The sequence below is a fragment of the Callospermophilus lateralis genome, chromosome 6 (assembly GCF_048772815.1).
Source record: "Callospermophilus lateralis isolate mCalLat2 chromosome 6, mCalLat2.hap1, whole genome shotgun sequence".
In the NCBI taxonomy this organism is placed as follows: Eukaryota; Metazoa; Chordata; class Mammalia; order Rodentia; family Sciuridae; genus Callospermophilus; species Callospermophilus lateralis.
In genome coordinates this window covers 160845467-160870919 of record NC_135310.1, presented here as the reverse complement: position 1 = coordinate 160870919, position 25453 = coordinate 160845467, and the positions used below count along the sequence as shown (strand labels likewise).

Below are 25453 nucleotides of genomic sequence, written 5' to 3'. Positions count from 1 at the left end.
GGCGCGGGACCCGAGGCGCGGGACCCCCGGCTACCGCTCCCACCAGTGCTGATAACTGAGGTCTCTTGCACCAGCTACCAGGGGTATGGCTACCAGAGGGCAAGCAAATTCGCTGGGGGTTCTCAGCCCCAAGCTCCACAACGTTAGGCTCTGAGGGAATGGCAAACAGGGAGAGTGTGCCCAGTCGTTCAAGAAAATAGGACTCCCGGGAGCAGAAGACCTGGCGTGTAGCCAGTATTGTGGTGAGCATCACCAGTGAGCGGGACCTGGCTGGAGGAAAAGTGGGGAAATGACTAGACACAAGAGAAGGCCCTAGGCACTCAGGATTGGAGACCCGCCCAGTCGGGGAGGAGGAGCTGCTGCACAGTGATTCGTTCCTGCGAATTGAGAGGAGTAGCTTGGCCCAGTGGGCACAGCTCCACCTACTGGAAGAGAAGTTAATCGAACTCTGCATTTTTTTAGTTTTTTTTTTCATTTTTATTATTTTTAATTTTTAAAAAATATTTTTTATTTATTTTTATTTTTTTGATTTTTTTAAATTTTTTCTTTTTTTCTTTTCTATTTTTTCTTTTTTTCTTTTCATTTCTTTTCAAAATTTCCTTATTCCCCCTTTCTTGAATTCTACCTGTTTACTCTCATTCTCTTTAGTGACTTCTTCCCTTCCCTTCTAATACATTTCCTCCCAAGCATCATGACGCTGTTTATGTGTAATTTACTAAATATGTATAGGTCAATGTTCTGAGGCGTTCTATAGTGCTACCAAGTCCCTAGCTACCCCCAAATACTACAGATCATTCTCCTGTTAATATCCTTCATCAGTAGGGCAACCCTCCAAGGTTGCCAAGAGATACCAATCTCAATACCATCACATCATTCAACCTAAATATAAGTCCAAAGACCAAACTGCAGACCGCTATATGCCATCAGAATCCATACACAGTTTAGGAAACAAATAAATCTGCATTAAAGTGCAACAAAACTCATCATCTCTAGTCATAGTCTCCCATCACAAAAGAGAGACCCCAGAGACACACAAAACCAATAAATTTATAGGAGTAAACAGTAACTCAGCAGTCAAACAGAGCAAGAAGTAACATGAGCAGCATAAAAAAGCAGGGAAGAAAAGAAGTATAAACAATGCAGGACAGCCTAAATATTCAGGAGGACCTAGAGGCATCAGAAAAATGGTCAAATAAAGAACTCAAGGAATACCTTAGACAGATGGAATGGAATCTTAAAGAGGATATGAGACAGCAAATTCAAACAATGAATGAACACATTGAAAATGAATTACATAAACAGATAAAAGAAGCAAATAAGACTCTTTATCAGGAGATAGAGATTATAAAAAATCAAACAATAATTCTAGAAATGTAGGAAACTATAAACCAAATTAAAAACTCAAATGAGAGTATCACTAACAGAGTGGAGCAAGTAGAAGCCAGAACATCAGATAATGAAGACAAAATATATCATCTTGAAAACAGTCTAGCCAACTCAGAAAGGCTGGTAAAAAATAACGAGAAAAACATCCAAGAGATATGGGATAACATAAAAAAAAACAAACTGAAGAGTCATCAGGATAGAGGAAGTTATAGAGGTTCAAACCAAGAAAATGAGCAACCTGCTGAATGAAATAATTATAGAAAACTTTCCAGAAATAAAAAAGGAAACGGGAGGTCAGGCCCAACAACCTGCGGAGGGGCACAGCTGCCCCACGCCCCTGCAAGGTAGGCGGAACCATGACCACTGAAAAAACAGGCCCAGTGGCCCGCCAGACACATCGCCCCGGTTGGGGGAGGGGCAGAGCCGCCGGTGCCTGCAAGGTAGGCGGACCTGCGACCCACCAGTAGAACAGGCACAGCAATCCGGAGAGCGGCAGAGCCACCCCCGGAGCCCGCAAGGCAGGCAGACCTGCGACCCACCGGCAGGTCAGGCCCAACAACCTGCGGAGGGGCACAGCTGCCCCACGTGCCTGCTAGGTAGGCAGAACTGTGACCACCAACAGAACAGGCCCAGTGGCCGGCCAGACACATCGCCCTGCCCGGTTGGGGGAGGGGCAGAGCCGCCAGGCGCCTGCAAGGTAGGTGGAACCGTGACCCACCAGCAGAACAGGCACAGCAATCCGCAGAGCGGCAGAGCCACCCCCCGAGCCTGCAAGGTAGGCAGACCTGCGACCCACCGGCAGGTCAGGCCCAGCAACTCTCGGAGGGACACAGCTGCTCCACGCGCATGCAAGGTAGGCGGAACCGTGATCACCGACAAAACAGGCCCAGTGGCCCGCCAGACACATTGCCCCGGTTGGGGGAGGGGCAGAGCCGCCACCAGCGCCTGTTAGGTAGACAGACCTGCAACCGACAGACAGAACAGGCCTAGCGGCCAGCGGAGGGGCAGAGCCGCTGCTCACACCTGCAAGGTAGGCGGACCTGTGACTACTGAAAGAACAGGCCCACCGAAAGTACAGGCCCAGCGGCCTGCCGGCGTGGTAGGCACATTGCCCCAATTGGAGGAGGGGAAGAACCACCGCCAAAGCCTGCGAGGGAGACTTTGCAACTATACAAGAGCAACATAAATATATAGGGGAAAAATCAATAACACAACAGTTTCACCAAGCAGAAAGAAACGCGATCAGTATGAAAAGAAAAGGAAAGAAAGGACCACAAGCAATGCAGGTCAACTCAACCTTAGAAGAGGTAATATCTGCAGCAGATGGAATGTCAGATAAAGAATTCAGGATATACATGCTTCAGATGATCTGGAGTCTCAAGGAAGACATTAGACAGCAAAATCAGACAATGAAAGACCACTTCGACAACTTCGACAATGAATTACATAAACAAATCCAAGAAGCAAAAGATCAATTATACAGGGAGATAGAGGTTATAAAAAACAAACAAACAGAAATCCTGGAAATGCAGGAAACAATAAACCAACTTAAAAACTCAATTGAGAATACTAACAGCAGAGTAGAACACTTAGAAGATAGAACATCAGACAATGAAGACAAAGTATTTCAACTGGAGAAGAACATAGACAGCTCAGCAAAGCTGTTAAGAAACCATGAGCAGAACATTCAAGAAATATGGGATAACATAAAGAGACCAAACTTAAGAGTCATTGGGATACAGGAAGGTATAGAGGTCCAAACCAAAGGAATGAGCAATCTATTCAATGAAATAATACGAGAAAACTTCCCAGACTTGAAGAATGAGACAGAATCCCAAATCCTAGAAGCCTACAGGATGCCAAATGTGCAAAATCATAAGAGATCCACACCTAGACACATTATAATGAAGATGCCCAACATACAGAATAAGGAGAGAATTTTAAAAGCTACAAGAGAAAGGAAGCAGATTACATTTAGGGGTAAACCAATCAGGATAACAGCTGATCTTTCAACACAGACTCTGAAAGCTAGAAGATCCTGGAATAACATATTTCAAACACTGAAAGAAAATGGGTTCCAACGAAGAATTGTGTATCCAGTGAAATTAAGCTTCAGGATGGAAGATGAAATTAAAACCTTCCATGATAAACAAAAGTTAATAGAATTTGCAGCTAGAAAACCATCTCTTCAAAACATCCTCAGCAAAATATTACAGGAAGAGGAAATGGAAAATATCAATGAAAACCAATAGCGGGAGGTAGTACAGTAAAGGGGGGGGGATAATCAAAGAGGAAAACAAACCATGTTTAGTAACATAAATAAACAAATATGGCTGGAAGAACAACCCATATCTCAATAATAACCCTAAATGTTAATGGCTTAAACTCACCAATTAAGAGACACAGGCTAGTAGAATGGATCACAAAACAAGACCCAACAATATGCTGCCTTCAGGAGATGCATTTGATAGGAAAAGACATACATAGACTGAAGGTGAAAGGTTGGGAAAAATCATATCACTCATATGGACTTCGGAAACAAGCAGGAGTGTCCATACTCATATCAAATAAAATAGATTTCAAGCCAAAGTTAATCAAAAGGGATGAAGAGGGACACTACATACTGCTCAAGGGAACCATACACCAACAAGACATAACAATCATAAATATATATGCCCCAAACAATGGTGCAGCTATGTTCATCAAACAAACTCTTCTCAAGTTCAAGAGTCTAATAGACCACCATACAATAATCATGGGAGACTTCAACACACCTCTCTCACCACTGGACAGATCTTCCAAACAAAAGTTGAATAAGGAAACTATAGAACTCAATAACATAATTAATAACCTAGACTTAATTGACATATATAGAATATACCACCCAAGATCAAGCAGTTACACTTTTTTCTCAGCAGCACATGGATCCTTCTCAAAAATAGATCATATATTATGTCACAGGGCAACTCTTAGACAATATAAAGGAGTAGAGATAATACCATGCATCTTATCTGATCATAATGGAATGAAATTGAAAATCATCGATAAAAGAAGTAAGGAAAAATCATGCATCACTTGGAGAATGAATAATAGGTTACTGAATGATCAATGGGTTATAGAAGACATCAAGGAGGAAATTAAAAAATTCTTAGAGATAAATGAAAACACAGACACAACATATCGGAATCTATGGGACACATTGAAAGCAGTTCTAAGAGGAAAATTTATTGCTTGGAGTTCATTCCTTAAAAAAAGAAAAAACCAACAAATAAATGATCTAATACTTCAACTCAAAATCCTAGAAAAAGAAGAGCAAAACAACAGCAAAAGAAGTAGAAGACAAGAAATAATTAAAATCAGAGCTGAAATTAATGAAATTGAAACAAAAGAAACAATTGAAAAAATTGACAAAACTAAAAGTTGGTTCTTTGAAAAAATAAATAAAATCAACAGACCCTTAGCCACGCTAACGAAGAGAAGAAGAGAGAGAACTCAAATTACTAGCATACGGGATGAAAAAGGCAATATCACAACAGACACTTCAGAAATACAGAAGATTATCAGAAATTATTTTGAATCCTTATACTCCAATAAAACAGAAGATAGTGAAGGCATCGATAAATTTCTTAAGTCATATGATTTGCCCAGATTGAGTCAGGAGGATATTGACAACCTAAATAGACCAATATCAATTGAGGAAATAGAAGAAACCATCAAAAGACTACCAACTAAGAAAAGCCCAGGACCGGATGGGTATACAGCAGAGTTTTACAAAACCTTTAAAGAGGAACTAATACCAATACTTTTCAAGCTATTTCAGGAAATAGAAAAAGAGGGAGAACTTCCAAATTCATTCTATGAGGTCAACATCACCCTGATTCCTAAACCAGACAAAGACACTTAAAAGAAAGAAAACTACAGACCAATATCTCTAATGAACCTAGATGCAAAAATCCTCAATAAACTTCTGGCGAACCGGATACAAAAACATATCAAAAAAATTGTGCACCATGATCAGGTAGGATTTATCCCTGGGATGCAAGGTTGGTTCAATATACGGAAATCAATAAATGTTATTCACCACATCAATAGGCTTAAAAATAAGAACCATAAGATCATCTCGATAGATGCGGAAAAAGCATTCGACAAAGTACAGCATCCCTTTATGTTCAAAACTCTAGAAAAACTAGGGATAACAGGAACATACCTCAATATTGTAAAAGCAATCTACACTAAGCCTCAGGCTAGCATCATTTTGAATGGAGAAAAACTGAAGGCATTCCCTCTAAAATCTGGAACAAGATAGGGATGCCCTCTCTCACCACTTCTGTTCAACATAGTTCTCAAATCACTGGCCAGAGCAATTAGACAGAAGAAAGAAATTAAAGGCATAAAAATAGGAAAAGAAGAACTCAAATTATCACTATTTGCAGATGACATGATTCTATACCTATCAGACCCAAAAGGGTCTACAAAGAAACTATTAGAGCTAATAAATGAATTCAGCAAAGTGGCAGGATATAAAATCAACACGCATAAATCAAAGGCATTCCTGTATATCAGCGACAAATCCTCTGAAATGGAAATGAGGACAACCACCCCATTCACAATATCCTCAAAAAAAATAAAATACTTGGGAATCAACCTAACAAAAGAGGTGAAAGACTTATACAATGAAAACTACAGAACCCTAAAGAGAGAAATAGAAGAAGATCTTAGAAGATGGAAAAATATACCCTGTTCATGGATAGGTAGAACTAACATCATCAAAATGGCGATATTACCAAAAGTTCTCTATAGGTTTAATGCAATGCCAATCAAAATCCCAACGGCATTTCTTGTAGAAATAGATAAAGCAATCATGAAATTCATTGGAAAAATAAAAGACCCAGAATAGCAAAAATAATGCTAAGCAGGAAGTGTGAATCAGGCGGTATAGCTATACCAGACTTCAAACTATATTACAGAGCAATAGTAACAAAAACAGCATGGTACTGGTACCAAAACAGGCGGGTGGACCAATGGTACAGAATAGAGGACACAGAAACCAATCCACAAAACTACAACTATCTTATATTTGATAAAGGGGCTAAAAGCATGCAATGGAAGAAGGATAGCATCTTCAACAAATGGTGCTAGGAAAACTGGAAATCCATATGCAACAAAATGAAACTGAATCCCTTTCTCTCACCATGCACAAAAGTTAACTCAAAGTGGATCAAGGAACTTGATATCAAATCAGAGACATGGCGTCTGATAGAAGAAAAAGTTGGCTATGATCTACATACTGTGGGGTCGGGCTCCAAATTCCTCAATAGGACACCCATAGCACAAGTGTTAATAACTAGAATCAACAAATGGGACTTACTCAAACTAAAAAGTTTTTTCTCAGCAAAAGAAACAATAAGAGAGGTAAATAGGGAGCCTACGTCCTGGGAACAAATCTTTACTCCTCACACTTCAGACAGAGCCCTAATATCCAGAATATACAAAGAACTAAAAAAATTAGACAATAAGATAACAAATAACCCAATCAACAAATGGGCCAAGGACCTGAACAGAAATTTCTCAGAGGAGGACATACAATCAATCAACAAGTATATGAAAAAATGCTCACCATCTCTAGCAGTCAGAGAAATGCAAATCAAAACCACCCTAAGATACCATCTCACTCCAGTAAGATTGGCAGCCATTAGGAAGTCAAACAACAACAAGTGCTGGCGAGGATGTGGGGAAAAGGGTACTCTTGTACATTGCTGGTGGGACTGCAAATTAGTGTGGCCAATTTGGAAAGCAGTATGGAGATTTCTTGGAAAGCTGGGAATGGAACCACCATTTGATCCAGCTATTCCCCTACTCGGTCTATTCCCTAAAGACCTAAAAAGAGCACACTATAGGGACACTGCTGCATCCATGTTCATAGCAGCACAATTCACAATAGCAAGACTGTGGAACCAACCTAGATGCCCTTCAATAGACGAATGGATAAAAAAAATGTGGCATTTATACACAATGGAGTATTACTCTGCATTAAGAAATGACAAAATCATAAAATTTGGAGGGAAATGGATGGCATTAGAGCAGATTATGCTAAGTGAAGCTAGCCAATCCCTCAAAAACAAATGCCAAATGTCTTCTTTGATATAAGGAGAGTAACTAAGAACAGAGTAGGGATGAAGAGCATGAGAAGAAGATTAACATTAAACAGGGATGAGAGGTGGGAGGGAAAGGGAGAGAGAAGGGAAATTGCATGAAAATGGAAGGAGACCCTCAGGGGTATACAAAATTACATACAAGAGGAAGTGAGGGGAAAGGAGGAAAAATATAAGGGGGGAGAAATGAATTACAGAAGAGGGGGTAGAGAGAGAAGAGGGGAGGGGATGGGGGAGGGGGGATAGTAGAGGATAGGAAAGGCAGCAGAATACAACAGACACCAGAATGGCAATATGTAAATCAATGGTTGTGCAACTGATGTGATTCTGCAATCTGTATATGGGGTAAAAATGGGAGTTCATATCCCACTTGAATCAAAGTGTGAAATATAATATATCAAGAACTATGTAATGTTTTGAACAACCTACAATAAAAATTAATTTAAGAAAAAAAAGGAAACGGATGTACAAATTATAGATGCATATAGGACACCGAGCTTACAAAATCACAGTAGACCAACTTGGCCAAGACACATTGTTATGAAGATATCCAATATACAGAACAAAGAGAAAATATTAAAAGCTACAAGAGAAAGGAGGCAGATTACATTCAGGGGTAATCCAATAAGGTTAACAACAGATTTTTCATCACAGATGGTGAAAGCGAGAAGATCCTGGAACAACGTATTTCAAACACTGAAAGACAATGGATGCCAATCAAGAATTTTTATAAGAAAAATGGTTTTATTCATAATTTTTAGTTCCATACAGTTTACAAATACACTTTACTCTGTAATACGGCTTTGCAACTAGCAAAGCAGTTGAACTAACACCCATAAATACAGGTGGGGAGACAATTAACATTCACTACTGTTTCTCTACATAGACTACTCTTTTAATGTCATTTTCTAAAAAACAATTGCAAATAGACTACATAATATACGTGGGCAAAAAGGCAATTAAATGGATCTCTTGAAACACTAAATGTATAATAAACAGCATATTATCAACATTTACATGATTCACATCAAAATGATGACATCCTAAAATGTATTCCTTTTAAAGGATAGATTTATCAATAAAATATTACATATCTTTAATACTCTGGTGCAATACTCTTCATACAATGCAGGAAAATTAAATGTAGGTCTAGTCATTGGCTTAATAAAGGGTCCTTTTCAATTAGCTTTTATTAATAAAAGAATCACAATTAGGTCATAAATAAACAGGCAAATTATTAATTACATGATTTGAGGTTTAGGATGGAAACTTGTAAAAATTAGTTTGACATACAGCATAGTTACCAGCTCACTACAGCCACCTGCTTAATGTCCTTGCCTTGTGTGAACTGCCCATGGCGAAGGAGGAGTGAACATTTTAGTCACAGATACAATAAACTATGTTTAGAACTTATTTTTCAAGAGGAAGAAGGAAGAAGACTTCAACAGAATCACAAGCTAATACATATCCTAGGAAAGGCATCTTCAAACCAAGGGGGCATGTGCTTCTAGGTAAAAATTTATTCTCACCACCAACAGAGTCTCCCTCTGGATCACTAACCTACGTCACCATACTTCACAACCAACCGCACACCTTCCCACGTCCCTCAACTGGAAGTGACCCAGGGTTTTATGTTACTTCTTTTTAAATTTTTTTTCTAATTTTATTTATTTATTGGTATGTGGTGTTAAGGATCAAACCCCGTGCCTCACACATGCCAGGTGAGTGTTCTGCCACTGAGCCACAACCCCAGACCGTTGTTATTTCTTGAAATCCCCAGTAAAATAACCCCTAAAACAATCTTGACAATTTTCTTGGCTGTTCCAAAGCAACTAGGTACAGACACCAAGAAAGTCTACCTACAGTTTCTCACCCCATTCTGCCACATTTAAAAAGTCACTGATTTCAGTGGGAGAGGTAACCTTAGGTGTCAGGAAAGCCACACACTGAACATGAGACACCTTTTTAGTTTTTTAAGAAAGAAAGCTATAAAGACTCTGAAATTTGGCTTTTTTAAAAAAAAAAAATCCAATACCATGTGCCAGATAATTTCTTCACCCCAAATATAAAATCCTATGCTTATAATTTTAAAATACTCAGCCAGCTATGGTCTGTTGTGTGTGTTTAATGCCCAGCAAAAATGCAGAAGTGGGTGCAGACCTGTGCCCATCTCGCTGGCCCGGGGCCTGTGACTTCCTCGTGAACCACCTCTTGAACTTCCATTTCCACCTTCTTAACCTCTCACCTCAAGCTACCCCCATCTTCCTAGCCCTCTGTCTGGTTCCACCATATGCACAGCAACATGCCCTGAGAACGTGCAACCACCTTTTACCAAACACAAGACAGACATCAGCAGCCTTCCCATGGATCTTCTGTTGGCATCAGTTCATTTAATAATAGTTGGATGAAATCAGCGTGTTGGAACAAAGCTGGCTGAGATCAGGTGTTTCCATTCTGAGTGCAAAAACAACCCATCTAGAGCTACCAGCTGAGATGTGAACTCAGCAGATGTACCCGTCCCATCACACCCTTGCATGCTGGTGCAAGACTCTGTCCCCAAAGCTCACAGTCAAAACACCACCACAAAATCCAAATGAGTCAACTTGACAATGCTGTAAAGAGAAGAGGGTGCAAACGCTGGGCTGGGAGCTTCCTGTGCAGACTGGACAGGAAGACCCTGCTCGTTGCATCCGCCCGGGGGGTGACTCAGGCCACACCTTGCTCTGAGCCATTCTGCTTCCCAGGAATACGGGGTGGGGGAGCATCAGTGTTCATTTCATCTGTGAAAATGGCGGCCATTGCGCTCCCCAACCACCTCGGGAGTGAAAGGGCTCCTCAAAGAGCGACCACCAGGACAGCCCTGCCACTCAGAGCACAGCAGGAAGACTCTGGGGAGAGACCGTGACTTCCCAGCACAGTTGCTCTCACACGTGACAAGAGTCAACCTGCAACGCTGTCTTCAGACACTCTCACTGAATGACAGTTTAACACTTGAGGCAAGGGGGACGTCCCTGGAGAAGGCACTTAAGGTAGGACATCAGCAAGTCTCGCTGCTGTCTGCACAGAGGCTGGCTCACCTGGCAGCGGCTGGGCTGCTCCTCACCGTGGCCTGGCGGTGCCACAAGGGCGGGACAGAAAGCCAGCGGCACTTAGAAAGCATCACATTGGCCATGGTCTGTGAGGACAGGGGATTCGGTTTCGAATGCTCTGTCCCCAAAACACCTCAGTGCTTGCAAGACCATTGTCCCTTGGGGGAGGTTGGGAACATGTGCTCAGGGCTGAGGACGTGTTCAGAGCTTCCTGAAGGCCCTGCTCCTCTCTCAGCCTGACCTGCAGTTTCTCCCAGCTATCACAGCAGAAGCACTTCCCAAGGTCACTGGCAGCTGGTTGCCATGGCACTGGCTGTGCCAGATGTTAGACTGTGGCCCCCAAGGCACTGCACCTCCACTTCATACCCCCTCACACCCAGGCTGGGCCTGTGACTTCTTTAATCAAGGAAGGGCATGAAAGGGTGGCTGTGGCAGTTGTGGTCTGAGCCTGAGGCCTGGCCAGTTTGCCCTTGAGCAGGTGGGAGCTCTGAGCAGTCAGGGGACAGGCCTCCCTAACCTGCTGAGGCCCCATGGAGAACAGACCCTGAGGACTCCACAGAGCAAAGCCCAGCTGTCCCAGTGTCTCATCGACCTGCCAACACACGGGGGACCACCCGCAAGAGCAGCAGAGGGACAGCTCCGACGGGCCCAGCTCAGATTGAGGAAGGGGGCGGGTGAGCGACACCTGACGACCAAAGCCCCGTCAGCCCAGAAGCCTGTTTAAAACACAAGACAGTCACTCAGAAGCAAAGGAAATATGGCAACTGCTTTCCCGTCACAAACACCTGTCAACACTGAACAGGAACGGCCATCAGCTGAGAAAACACACCTCTTATCCTAGTTCATACCTTTCCATGATTTTTTCCCCATGATTTTTAATGGCGATGTGAACACAGTCAACCTCTGACAGTCTCGGTCACTGGCTGGGAGACCATTTAGCCAAAAAAGAGGAAGCCCCCAGGTGAATTATCCACTAGGGATAAGTGCTATGAGTGAATGTCCCCAAAGTTCCTATATTAGAAACTCAATCTCCAATGCAGCTGTGTTGAGAGGTGGGGCCTTAAAGGCGCCATCAGGTCACAGGGCTTTGCCGCCACAAATGGATTAATGTCATCACGGGAGTGGACTCTTTTAAAACCAGGCTCAGCCCTCTCTGGCTGTCCCTCAGTATGTGACGCCTTCCACCAAATCCCCTGATGCAGCACTGAGGCCCTCAGCAGATGCCACCCCACCCTGGCCTCCCAGCCTCCAGAACCAGAGACACAAATTGTTGTCCATTAAAAATCGCCTGGTCTGAGGCGTCCTGTCGGGCAACACAAAACAGACTAAGACAGCAGCGAGGGAAAAGGAAACGGTTCCCACTTCTCAAGGGTGCTGTTAATTTTCCCAAGCCCTTTCTTTTTCCAAGTGTCCCATCATCCCCCACAAAGAGAAAAAAAAATCAGGCTATTAAAAAAAAAGAAAAACTGCCCATAACTTGAACTTGAAGCCCTATGATCTCTAAAATATAGAGCACAACTTAACTGCTTTCTTGATTTAAAACAAAATTCTATAAAATATCACATTGTCTACATTGTAGAGACGACTTCTTCTTATCTGAGGAAATGAACTGCTGAGTTAGAATACAGTGGTCTTTAAATGGCTGCAAATGTGGCTGATCAAAAGGCAGTCAGCCACGATGCCAGCTTTCCAGATCCAAATCCATTCTTCACATAAACTTCCTTGCGTCTGTTCTTGAACTTTAGAGAGAAGGCGAAAGTCCACATTCTGGGCTGCAGTTCCCGTGGCTCTTCTCATCTGAAGCTCTTCTGCTGCTGCATCAGGCCCACATTCTCATAGACTCTGGCATTGTCTTCTCTCATTTCTGCACAGCGTGGCGTTGGGGTACAAGGTGGCAGGGGACTCTGGTCTCCACTTGTCTGGTCCGTTAGGGAATATTTAATGTTGGTGTATTCGTGTCCTTTCCTCTTACTTTTCTTCTCTTCCTCGATCCTGCGCTGTAGTGTTTCAATATAATGCTGGACGGCCATATAGATAAACCGGTACTGTGCTTCTGTCTGAACCATCCCTGACCTCTGAGATCGCACCATCTATATGGTTTTGGGCATGTCAATGTCACAGTCGACACCTTTCTCTCTGATGATGTCGATAAGATATCAATCACAATGAACGTCCCTGTCCAGCCGATTCCAGCACTGCAGTGAACCACCACGGGCCGGCGTCCATGATGCTCTCCTGCTTGTGGTGGACCTCCTCCAGGAAGTCCAGCATGCCCCCGGGGTCGCTGGGCACACCATGGTCCGGCCAGGTCCGAAAGTGGTACTGCCAGACGGTTCTCTCCGTATTGCCTTGTCCAACCTTGGAAAGTTTCAGCTCTCTTAGCGTGTAGTCATGAGCAGCACTTTCTTTGACGTTCTGTACACGCATGACCCCATATTCTTTTAGTGCATACTCATCAGGCCAGTACTTGACACATTTGCTCTTTCCTCACTCTACTTCTTTTGTTGTCATAACGATCACTCGGGAGTTCTCTTGGAACACCATCCGCCAAAAGTCATTCACTGTGTTTTGCAGGCAGCCTTGGGTGGCAATGTAACTCTTTTTGGGCTTTGAATTGTTGCACTTGGTTTCAAATTCAGGCATGATGATGTTTGCATTAATGTAATCAGAGACAGGCTCGTTGGGATCGCCATCATGGAGGACAACCCAGGTATGATCAAAAGGCAGAATGTTTTTATATCTATTTTTGTTTTTATTTTCTCGCCTTTGACCCTCTTTTTGACTGTAGAGAAGTTTGCATTCCTGTTGTTGTAGTGTCTCAAACTCTTCCCAAAAGCCTTGTTTAACTTTATCCGTAGTCTCAGCTAATTTGCTTAGTTCTCAAACCCAGCTCTCTATTTCAGCAGCATTAATCTGAGTGGTATTGAGAGGCTGCTTGAGTTGTAGCACTGTGCCCAGTATTTCCACCATAAGATTCTTCTTGTAATGCTTCACCAGATCTGTCAAAGAGTCAAACCGCTCTCCTCCACCTACATCATATTTCAATTCCTGGCAGCGAATCATGACGTGGGTCACTTTAGACTTGCCATCGTTGCTCTCCCCTTTGTCATCGCCAGTGCAGACAGAGAGAACAAAATCTCCAGGGTGGCTCTGGCTCTCTCGCACAAGAAAGCTCCCATGTTTCCCCTTCTCAGTTCGTAATTTCTCTGCTTCTTTCCCAGAGAGGTGACCATGAAACCACCTTTCAGAGGTAGGGTCTGCACAGTTCAGTGGATACTTGAGCTCAATAACATTTCCATTTTTCTCTTTTAATTGCCCATGGTGCTCCATGTAATACTGGACCAGTTCAGCCAGGGTGGCAAACTTCTCCCCTCCGTACAGGTCATAGTAGTCACCAGTGTTCTGAATCTTGATGTGGGTGACAGCTCCATTTATTCGAACAGAAAGTGTGAAGTCTCCAGGGTTACTTTTACTGGGCCTTGCCAAAAAGCTGCCATCAACGCCTCTTGTCAACAGTAGATTTTCGGCCTCCACACTAGTGATATTTGGGTGAAACCATCTCCGCGATGTCATGTTCCTCCCGCCCTCCGGCTCCGCGATGGACCGCTCCTTGCTCAGGCTCCGCTGGGCCCGGTCACATCGGGCTGCCCGAGGGAGGCCCAGTTGGGACCGGACGGGGGGGCAGAGCCAGCCGGCCATGCGCAGACCCCCCTCCAGGCCTGAGGATACCAGAGACTGTGCAGCCGCCCCCCGAGTCCCGCTCGCTCCTCCTCCGCCCCCATCCCTCGCCACCCAATCAAGAATTTTGTATCCAGCAAAATTAAGCTTCAGGCATGACAACGAAATGAAAATCTTTCATGATAAACAAAAGTTAAAAGAATTTGCAGCCAGAAAACCAGCATTGCAAAGCATCTTGAGCAAAACAATACACGAGGAAGAAATGAAAAACAATAACCAAAATCAACAGTGGTAAGTGCCTCAGTAAAGCCAGAGGGTGAGGGGAAAGCTAATCATGGAGAAACAAACCAAATTTAAAAAAACAAAGATAAATAATCAAACATGGCTGGAAGTATAAACCATATATCAATAGTAACTCTAAACATTAATGGCTTAAACTCACCAATAAAGTGACATAGGCTGATAACATGGATTAAAAAAACAAATCCAATAATATGCTGCCTCCAGGAGACACATCTGATTGGAAAAAACATACACAGGCTGAAGGTGAAAGGTTGAGAAAAAATATACCACGCACACGGTCCTCGTAAGGAAGCAGAGGTGGCCATCCTCAAATCGAATAAAATTGACTTCAAGACTAAGTTAATCCAAAGGGATAAGGAAGGACATTATATACTGTTAAAAGGAACCATTCACCAACAAGACATAAAAATTATCAATATTTATGCACCAAATAAGGGTGCTGCGACGTTCATAAAACAAACTCTCCTCAAGTTCAAGAATCAAATAGACCACAACACAATAATTATGGGTGACTTCAACACACCTCTCTCACCATTGGACAGATCCTCCAAACAAAAATTGAATAAAGAAACTATAGAACTCAATATCACAATCAATAACCTAGACTTAACTGACATATATAGAATATATCAACCATCATCAAGTGGATATACTTTTTTCTCAGCAGCACATGGATCCTTCTCAAAAATAGACCATATATTATGCCATAGGGCAAACCTCAGTAAATATAAAGGGGTGGAGATAATACCATGCATTTTATCTGATCATAATGGAATGAAACTGGAAATCAATGATAAAAGAAGGAAGAAAAAATCCTACATCACATGGAAAATGAACAATATGTTACTGAATGATCAATGGGTTACAGAAGACATAAAGGAGGAAATCAAAAAATTCTTAGAGATAAATGAAAATACAGACACAACATATCGGAATCTATGGGACACAATGAAAGCAGTTTTAAGAGGGAAATTCATTGCCTGGAGGTCATTCCTCAAAAAAAGAAAAAACCAACTAATAAATGAGCTCACACTTCATCTCAAAGCCCTAGAAAAGGAAGAGCAAAACAACAGCAAATGTAGCAGAAGGCAAGAAATAATTAAAATCAGAGCGGAAATCAATGAAATGGAAACAAAAGAAACCATGGAAAAAATTGACAAAACTAAAAGTTGGTTCTTTGAAAAAATAAATAAGATCGACAGACCCTTAGCCATGCTAATAAAGAGAAAAGAGAGAACTCAAATTACTAACATACAGGATGAAAAAGGCAACATCACAACAGATGCTACAGAAATACAGAAGACAATTAGAAATTATTTTGAAAACCTATATTCCAATAAAATAGAAGATAGTGAAGACATCGATAAATTTTTTAAGTCATATGATTTGCCCAGACTGAGTCAGGAGGATACACACAATTAGAACAGACCAATATCAATGGATGAAAGAGAAGAAGCAATCAAGAGACTACCCACCAAGAAAAGCCCAGGACCAGATGGATATATGTTAAGGTCTGTAAACAAGTCAGGATGGCACCTGGTATTTTGTCAGAGAAATGTTAGAGTCTGTAAACAAGTCTGCATGGTGCCTGGCAAAATGCCAGAGGGAGTGGTTTGTGAAGTAACAAAAGCGAGCCATTAAGTGTGGAGATTCCTTATTGGTTGACTGCTGTATCTATTTTATGCTAATTAGATAAGCTGTGTAAAATGTATAAATACCACTCCTGTCCTACAATAAATGGCTCCCATTCCTGCTGTATCAACGTACACAAGTTGTTCATCACCCCCCGGTTATTTTGCCCAGCCAGCCGGGCTGCGGCAGGTATACAGCAGAGTTTTACAAAACCTTTAAAGAAGAATTAATACCAATACTTTTCAAGTTATTTCAGGAAATTGAAAAAGAGGGAGCTCTTCCAAATTCATTCTATGAGGCCAACATCATCCTGATTCTGAAAACAGACAAAGACACCTCAAAGAAAGAAAACTACAGACCAATATCTCTAATGAACCTAGATGCAAAAATCCTCAATAAAATTCTGGCAAATCAGATTCAAAAACACATCAAAAAAATTGTGCACCATGATCAAGTAGGATTCATCCCTGGGATGCAAGGATGGTTCAATATATGGAAATCAATAAATGTTATTCACCACATCAATAGACTTAAAGATAAGAACCATATGATCATCTCAATAGATGCAGAAAAAGCATTCGACAAAATACAGCATCCCTTTATGTTCAAAACATTTAGAAAAACTAGGGATAACAGGAACTTACCTCAACATTGGAAAAGCAATCTATGCTAAGCCTCAGGCTAGCATCATTCTGAAGAGAGAAAAATTGAAGGCATTCCCTCTAAAATATGGAACAAGACACGGATGCCCTCTATCACCACTTCTATTCAATATAGTTTTCGAAACACTGGCCAGAGCAATTAGACAGACGAAAGAAATTAAAGGCATTAAGATAGGAAAAGAAGAACTTAAATTATCACTATTTGTGGATGATATGATCCTATACCTAGAAGGTCTACAAAGAAACTACTAGAGCTAATAAATGAATTCAGCAAAGTGGCAGGATATAAAATCAACATTCATAAATCAAAGGCATTTCTGAATAATCAGCAACAAAACGTCTGAAACGGAAATGAGGAAAAACACCCCATTCACAATATCCTCAAAAAAAAAAAAGTAAAATACTTGGGAATCAACCTAACAAAAGAGGTGAAAGATTTATACAATGAAAACTACAGAACCCTAAAGAGAGAAGTAGAAGAAGATCTTAGAAGATGGAAAAATATACCCTGTTCATGGATAGGCAAAACTAACATCATCAAAATGGCGATATTACCAAAAGTTCTATATAGGTTTAATGCAATGCCAACCAAAATCCCAAAGGCATTTCTTGTAGAAATAGATAAAGCAATCATGAAATTCATATAGAAAAATAAAAGACCCAGAATAGCAAAAGCAACTCTAAGCAGGAAGTGTGAATCAGGCGGTATAGTGATACCAGATTTCAAACTATATTACAGAGCAATAGTAACAAAAACAGCATGGTGCTGGTACCAAAACAGGCGGGTGGACCAATGGTACAGAATAGAGGACACAGAGACTAATCCACAAAGTTACAACTATCTTATATTTGATAAAGGGGCTAAAAGCATGCAATGGAGGAAGGATAGCATCTTCAACAAATGGTGCTAGGAAAACTGGAAATCCATATGCAACAAAATGAAACTGAATCCCCTCCTCTCGCCATGAACAAAAGTTAACTCAAAATGAATCAAGGAGCTTGATATCAAATCAGAGACTCTGCGTCTGATAGAAGAAAAAGTTGGCCCTGATCTACATATTGTGGGGTCAGGCTCCAAATTCCTTAATAGGACGCCCATAGCACAAGAGTTAATAACAAGAATCAACAAATGGGGCTTACTTAAACTGAAAAGTTTTTTCTCAGCAAGAGAAACAATAAGAGAGGTAAATAGGGAGCCTACATCATGGAAACAAATTTTTACTCCTCACACTTCAGATAGAGCCCTAATATCCAGAGTATACAAAGAACTCAAAAAATTAAACAATAAGATAACAAATAACCCAATCAACAAATGGGCCAAGGACCTGAACAGACAATTTTCAGAGGAGGACATACAATCAATCAACAAGTACATGAAAAAATGCTCACCATCTCTAGCAGTCAGAGAAATGCAAATCAAAACCACCCTAAGATACCATCTCACTCCAGTAAGATTGGCAGCCATTATGAAGTCAAACAACAAGTGCTGGCGAGGATGTGGGGAAAAGGGTACTCTTGTACATTGCTGGTGGGACTGCAAATTGGTGCGGCCAATTTGGAAAGCAGTATGGAGATTCCTGGGAAAGCTGGGAATGGAACCACCATTTTACCCAGCTATTGCCCTTCTCGGACTATTCCCTGAAGACCTTAAAAGTGCGTACTACAGGGATACTGCCACATCGATGTTCATAGCAGCACAATTCACAATAGCTAGACTGTGGAACCAACCTAGATGCCCTTCAATAGATGAATAGATAAAAAAAATGTGGCATTTATACACAATGGAGTACTACACAGCACTAAAAAAATGACAAAATCATGGAATTTGCAGGGAAATGGATGGCACTAGAGCAGATTATGCTAAGTGAAGCTAGCCAATCCCTCAAAAACAAATGCCAAATGTCTTCTTTGATATAATGAGAGCAACTAAGAACAGAGCAGGGAGGAAGAGCAGGAGGAAAAGATTAACATTAAACAGAGACATGAGGTGGGAGGGAAAGGGAGAGAAAAAGAAAATTGCATGGAAATGGAAGGAGACCTTCATTGTTATACAAAATTACATATAAGAGGTTGTGAGGGGAATGGAGACAAAAACAAGGAGAGAAATGAATTACAGTAGATGGGGTAGAGGGAGAAGATGGGAAGGGAGGGGAGGGGCGATAGTAGAGGATAGGAAAGGTAGCAGAATACAACAGTTACTAATATGGCATTATGTAAAAATGTGGATGTGTAACTGATGTGATTCTGCAATCTGTATTTGGGGTAAAAATGGGAGTTCATAACCCACTTAAATCTAGTGTATGAAATAAGATATGTCAAGAGCTTTGTAATGTTTTGAACAAAAAATTTTAAAAAGTAGAAACTATTATGATTAGGTGCAGGGTTGTGCCCAGTGGTAGAGCACTTGCCTAGCATGTGTGATGCCCTGGGTTCTATCCTCAGCACCACATAAAATAAATAAATGAAATAAAGGTATTGTGTTCAACTATAACTAAAAAATGAATATTTAAAACAAAAAAACTATTAATATTAAACACTATAGTTGGTTTTAAAGAGAACCCACTATGACTTTGCCAGGCTGGGGGTTACTATAACATGAAATATCTCACTTTAGTTTTATTCTGTTATTTTGCAGCAAGAATCAGTCATGTCATGATTCATTGTGAAAACCATGTCTGATGCATGCAGTCACCTGCATGAACTGTCGACTGTTGGTCCTGGTGGGGCTTATGCCTGTCTGAATGTGAAGCCTGCCTTGTAAAATAGTTCACCACTCCCCAAGGCACCTGGGAGAGAAGGCAGATGTCTGATATCTTCACTTTGGACAGCAAGAAAGAGAAGTCATATATTAGAAGTCTCTGAATCTGCTCCCAAACATGACTCAGAGCTTTGAAATTGGGAAAAGGAAGAGAGAGCTAGAAAATATGTGAACACCTAGACAAACAAATGAAACATACACAGGAGAAGTTCTGATAAATCTGCGAGGACATTGGGACATACTGACCTCAGTAGTAATTTTTCACCTATCAAGAGGCTCCCTGGTACACACAAACGCAGAAGCCTATATTTATGATTTTTTTTGGTGCCAGATACTGAATCCAGGAGCACTTAACCACTGAGCCTCATCTCCAGCCCTTTCAATTGTTTTATTTTGAGACAGGGTCTCACTAATTTGCTTAAGGCCTTGCTTAGATGCTGAGGCTGGCCTTCAAGTTGTGATTTTTCTGTCTCCAAACCACTCAGGTTGCAGGCATGCATCATCAGGCCTGGATTGTTCATGCACGTTATGGCCTCAGAGACCTTTAGGAAAAGGGATATAAAGCAACCCTCTAGCATTTTGTAGGGAGAAGAGGAGGAAGGCTTACAGAAAGGTTTCCTCAGTATAAACAACATGTAATTTTTATGCATTGGACCAAACATCCTTGTTTCCTTCTTTCTGGCGAAGTTGCCCACAGTTTGAAAGAAATCCCTTGGTGAAAAAAGGGATTGAGAACAGGGGTGTAAGGAGCAATATTTTATCCATGCCTGAGTCTGAAAATAATCTTGGCCTGTTGAAGACCAAAGCAGCCTATTGTTAACCAGGCTTGCAGGGAGCCACACAGAGCAGGCTGCAAATCTGACAGAAACCATTCCCCTGCAGTTCTGCAGCAGCTGCACTGTGCCATGGTGACCCTGTGTGAGTGAGTTCTTCCCAATGTAATCATCCCCACCTGCTGTGCTCAGTGTGGCCTTAAGGGAGCCTAGTCCATGAACTGCCTCTCCTCACCACAGCACCAACCCTAATTAACCCCTTCTCCTAACCCAGCTCCATAAGCATCCACACATCCAGAAGGGATGCTGGCTCCCCCAGTGGTCCTTGAGGTCACTCAGGGGGAGCTCAGACCTCTGCCAAGACCCTCAGAGAGGGTCACACTGGCTCCTCTGGGCACCAGCCATGGCTGCATCTGCTGACGATCTGATCTTGTCACACAGGACACTCGGTGCTGATGTCTCTGTCTGATTCAGTTAACATCAGAATCCTATCTGGAAAGGTCGTGCAGACTGACTTGACCTTGGGGACCACAAGGACCACCGCAGACTTGTAAGCAGGAGGTCCCAGAGTCGGTTGGGGCTTACAGTTCAGAAACACTAAATTCAGTTCTCAAAAATGAGACATTTGTAAGCAAAAGGCAAACCTGGAAACCATTATATTCATGAAAATGTGACCCAGAAAGGAATACTGAGCAGAAGGAGAGGCACTGTGGGTGGTGGGATGGGTCAGAGAAGGGAAAGACCTGAGTATTGGGGTTTTCTAAGAGTGTGTGCAGGGGGTGTGGGGAGGGCTGGAGGACACACATGAGCCCAGGATTTTAGAACTGATGATGAGGACAGACAGAATGATAACAGAAACATGGCAGAAGTTCAGGTTTGGCCAATGGTGGGTTGAGGGCAGCCTTGCTGAAGTTGAGCACAGGGTGGGATTAGGGATGTGGAAGCAGAACTGGTTTTGCTTGTGTGGACTTTAAACAAAAGCTGGATTGAAAACTTAGAACTTTGAATACTAGCCCCCAGGATAGTATTTTCCCCAAAATTTTATTAGTTAAAGAGACACACAAAGAATGCCGTTGTGGTTTAGATATGATGGTCCCACAATGCTCATGAGTGGAGCAATGCAGGGAGTCAGAGAGGAAGTGATGGGTCATGAGAGCCTTGGACTAGTCGGTGCCTTAGTCTCTGCTGGGGTTAACCGGGGGTGATGTAGGCAGTGGGCAACTGTGCCTCAGTCTGGCTGCAGCAAAATAACCGGGGGGTGATGAATAACTTGTGTACATTGATACAGCAGAAGTGGAAGCCGTTTATTGTAGGATCTGAGCGATATTTATACATTTTACACAGCTTATCTAATTAGCATAAAATAGATACAGCAGTCAACCAATCAGGAATCTCCACACTTAATGGCTTGCTTTTGTTACTTTACAAACCACTCCCTCTGGCATTTTGCCAGGCGCCATCCAGACTTGTTTACAGACTCTAACACAACTGGGAGTGGGCCTTGGGGCAGGCATTTTGTCCTTGTGTGGGGGTCTCCCTCTTGCTTCCTAGTGCCATGTTCTCAGCTACTTTTCTGCACCATATTCATCTGTCATGATGTTCTGTCACACCTCTGGCCCTCGAGGATGGAGTGGGCCCTCTGTGGACTGGGATCCCTAAAATCACAAGCCCACAAATGAGGCTTTCCTCCTCTAAAATTGTTCTTGCAAAGTCTTTTGGTTACAACCAAGGAAAAGAGGAGCAAAAAAAAATGAGTAGAATAGTTCTTTAGATAAAACTAGCACTGTGATGTGTGTACTGACTGTCATAACACTTTAGAGAACTGACTATAAAGGCTTTCTGAAGATAAATATAATCATTTCTCATATTTTTCCCTAAAACATGTCTGCAGCACCCAAATGCTTCCGCATAAGAAGTAAGAAATGATTCTGGACCGAACAACATTCATGTTCCTAACAGGACTCAGCATATCTGGGAACACCTTTGTTCTTCTTTTTTCTTTTTTTTAAAGACTCAAATAAAAACTATTTAATTCAATAATGATTTGCATTTACCTATAGTTGGAAACTAATCTTTATCTTAGCTACATTGTCCATCACTTGAATACAGTGAACTTTGGCTCTTTCTCCCTCACTTACTCAAGCCATTCCCATGCTGATAACACCTTTGTCCTTGTGAGCTACATTTATGTTTTCAGAGGCAGTGAGAAGAAACCCATCCACCTCATTCTCATCCACTTGGCTTTCACAAATATCCTAATGCATTTTACCAAAGGCACACCAAGGACAATAGCCAGCTTTTTTTGAGAAACCTCCTAGGTGACATAGGCTGTAAGATTGTGGTTTATCTGGAGAGGGTGACCTGGTGCTTGTCCATCTGCACCACCAGTCTCCTCACAGTGGTCCAGGCCATCACCATCAGTCCCAGAGCCTCCAGGTGGGGGAGGCTGCAGCTCAGGTCTGCATGGCACCTGCTTCCCTTGTTGCTTTTCTGTTGGATTCTCAATTCCTCAATAAGCATGAACTTACCAAAAATACCAACAGCTTGAACACATCAGAATTTAGTGAAAGTGACAACTACTGCTATTTTCTACCAGAAAACTGGATAATCAGATGGATTTTTATTGCTCTCAGAGTCTTTCAAGATGCTGTGTTCCAGGGTGTCATGGGCGGGGCCAGTGGCCACATGGTCTTCCTCCTCCACAAGCACCACCAGCACGTGCTCTACGTTCAGACCTCCAAACTCCTCCACAGAACCCCCCCTGAGGTGAAGGCTTCTATAAGTGTCCTCCTTCTGATGCTCTGCTTTCTCTTCTTCTATTGGGCAGATTGTTTTGTTTCATTATGTTCATTTTTCTCCTTACTGAAGGATTGTGTATCTGTAAGTGCTCAAGAATTTCTGACACTTGGTTATGCGAGTGTTAGCCCATTTCTGCTGATTCACAGAGATGGATATCTGGTTGAAAGTTGTCATGCTCACTAAGAAAGAAAAGCTTTGAGAAATTATCCATTTCAGTGATCCTTTTAGTACGTTTGAAATCCTGTTAGTTTTGTGCTGCTTTATGTGATGCCAGACATTAAGAAGAGGGAAGTCACACAGAGGTGCATTCTCACAGCTCCAAGTCGGTGACAGTCTGGAATGCACAGAGGACACTGGGAGCTGGAGGGACCCAGCTATCTCCTCTTTGTTCTTCCTGCCACCCTTCAGGAAGAATCTGATGTTCTCCTGCATGTTAGGTGGCTCTTTCATACCATCACTTCTGCTAGTGAGAAGCCAAAGGACAATTTAGAAAATCACAACAAGGTTACTTATGTATTCATCTCCAGACCCAAGAAGCCCAATTCTAGGGCCAGGTCTTCCAGATGTGCTTGCTTACATAAGATACACAGAATAAAAATATTTTATATTACAGTTTTAATTGATAAACAAACTTGAGTATTCAATAAGTGGGCCATTGTTGTTATTTCATGTATTTATAAATTTTTATCCTACAATGTGGAATTTTATTGAACTTATTAAAACAAGGGTGGGTTCAAACTACTAGGATATAGAGAATATTATAATTAAAAAGCATTAGAGACTAATAGTACTTTAGAAAGGAATACCAAGCATTTAACTGGATTGTGTCTGCATATGAACAGCTGCAAAACACAAAAGAACTTGAAAATGTAGTTCCTCATTTGGGAGAAAGAAGCCTTATGGAGGTGCACCATAAATCATTTTTCTCTTTTCATATTTTCTAAACATTTAAATGCATTTTTAAATCAATGAATAAATAAAATTAAAAATAATCTGAGGCTTCTTTAAACACATTGCTTTAAAAATGGAAATGGCCTTTCCATTGCTCATTCTTTTGACCTTCCCTAATTTTAATGATATACAGACTGTTCTGGTTTTATTTAGGGGAAAAGTGCTTTGCCTTCTCCTAAATTGGAAACCAGAGACCATCAGTTTGGAATGCACACTTCTGACAATGAGGGTCTCACCAAGCCCCTCTGCTATACTTGGGATGTATTGTGCTCACTCCACATGTTCACTGTCAAGGATCAGAGGGAGGAGATGCTCCTGGTGATGAAGGCCCTTTGTGTCTCTTGGTGTCCCTGCTGATCAGTGGAGTAGACAAAGAGGAAGGAAAGGAGTGGGAGATATGAAACAGGGAAAAACAGTGGGCTGAATGTGACCTCACTCCCCATCACATTTGTGAGTACACCACAGTGAGTCAGGCAGACTTTCCATTCCAGAGCAGCCACATTCACTTGCTAATATTTAGGTGGAGCCCTCTCTTGTGATTACTTGTGAGTTTGTTTTCCACAAAGGTAGGAGAGAAATTCAGATATGAGAGATACAGAGTCAACCAATATATATGAAATGATAAGTTTGACAATATACCTAAACTCATATAATGAAGGTGCTTTGGTCAATTGGACCCAAAGTGATCTACACGTTCAATACCATCACTATCAAATGACAATGACATTTTTCACAGTACCAGGGAAAATAGTCCAAAATTCATATGGATGAGGACAAGACCTAGAATAGGGAAAATAGTCCAAAATTCATATGGATTGTTGAGAGCCACAGCTGAGTCGGAATGGCCCCTGGCATTTTGCCAGAAGTAATGGTTGAGAGGCGAGCCATTAACATGATGCTGGATTGATTCAATGATATATTAGACCTTTACACCAGTAATAGGGCAGCTCTTGCTGCCTTGGGCGCCCGCTACTTTGGAGTTCCCTTTGAGTTCTTGTGGGGTTCTGAGAGTAAATGAGCGTGCAGCCCAGTGGAGGGAATTCTGTTTGGTTTGTGGTGGTTCCTGGAGGAGCTGCATGGGTATCATTCTGGAGAGTTCCCAGGGAGTGTTCCTGGAGTGCTGTGGGAGTTCGGAAATAAAGTTTGTTTCTGCTTGAGTGCCTCATGATTTGTGCCCAGCCAGACTGCAACATTTGGTGTCCGGTACGGGTACGCCTGAAGCTGGGAGGTAAGTGAAATTATTCACCCCTGAGGGAAGGCGAGAGAATGG

General features: G+C 41.9%; 1 protein-coding gene and 1 pseudogene across 1 annotated transcript; one reads left to right on the top strand and one right to left on the bottom strand.

Annotated features, from left to right (window-relative positions):
• Positions 1 to 12344: 12344 nt before the first annotated feature.
• On the bottom strand, positions 12345 to 14200 carry LOC143401636 (tyrosine-protein phosphatase non-receptor type 11). The gene is given in 3 exon segments (XM_076859297.2): positions 12345 to 12782; positions 12785 to 12838; positions 12841 to 14200. Coding segments are annotated over 3 exon segments (1776 nt in total). The 3' UTR covers positions 12345 to 12420.
• A 7858-nt stretch (positions 14201 to 22058) lies between these two features.
• LOC143402233 (vomeronasal type-1 receptor 4-like) lies at positions 22059 to 23357 on the top strand (annotated as a pseudogene).
• The last annotated feature ends 2096 nt before the right edge of the window (positions 23358 to 25453 follow it).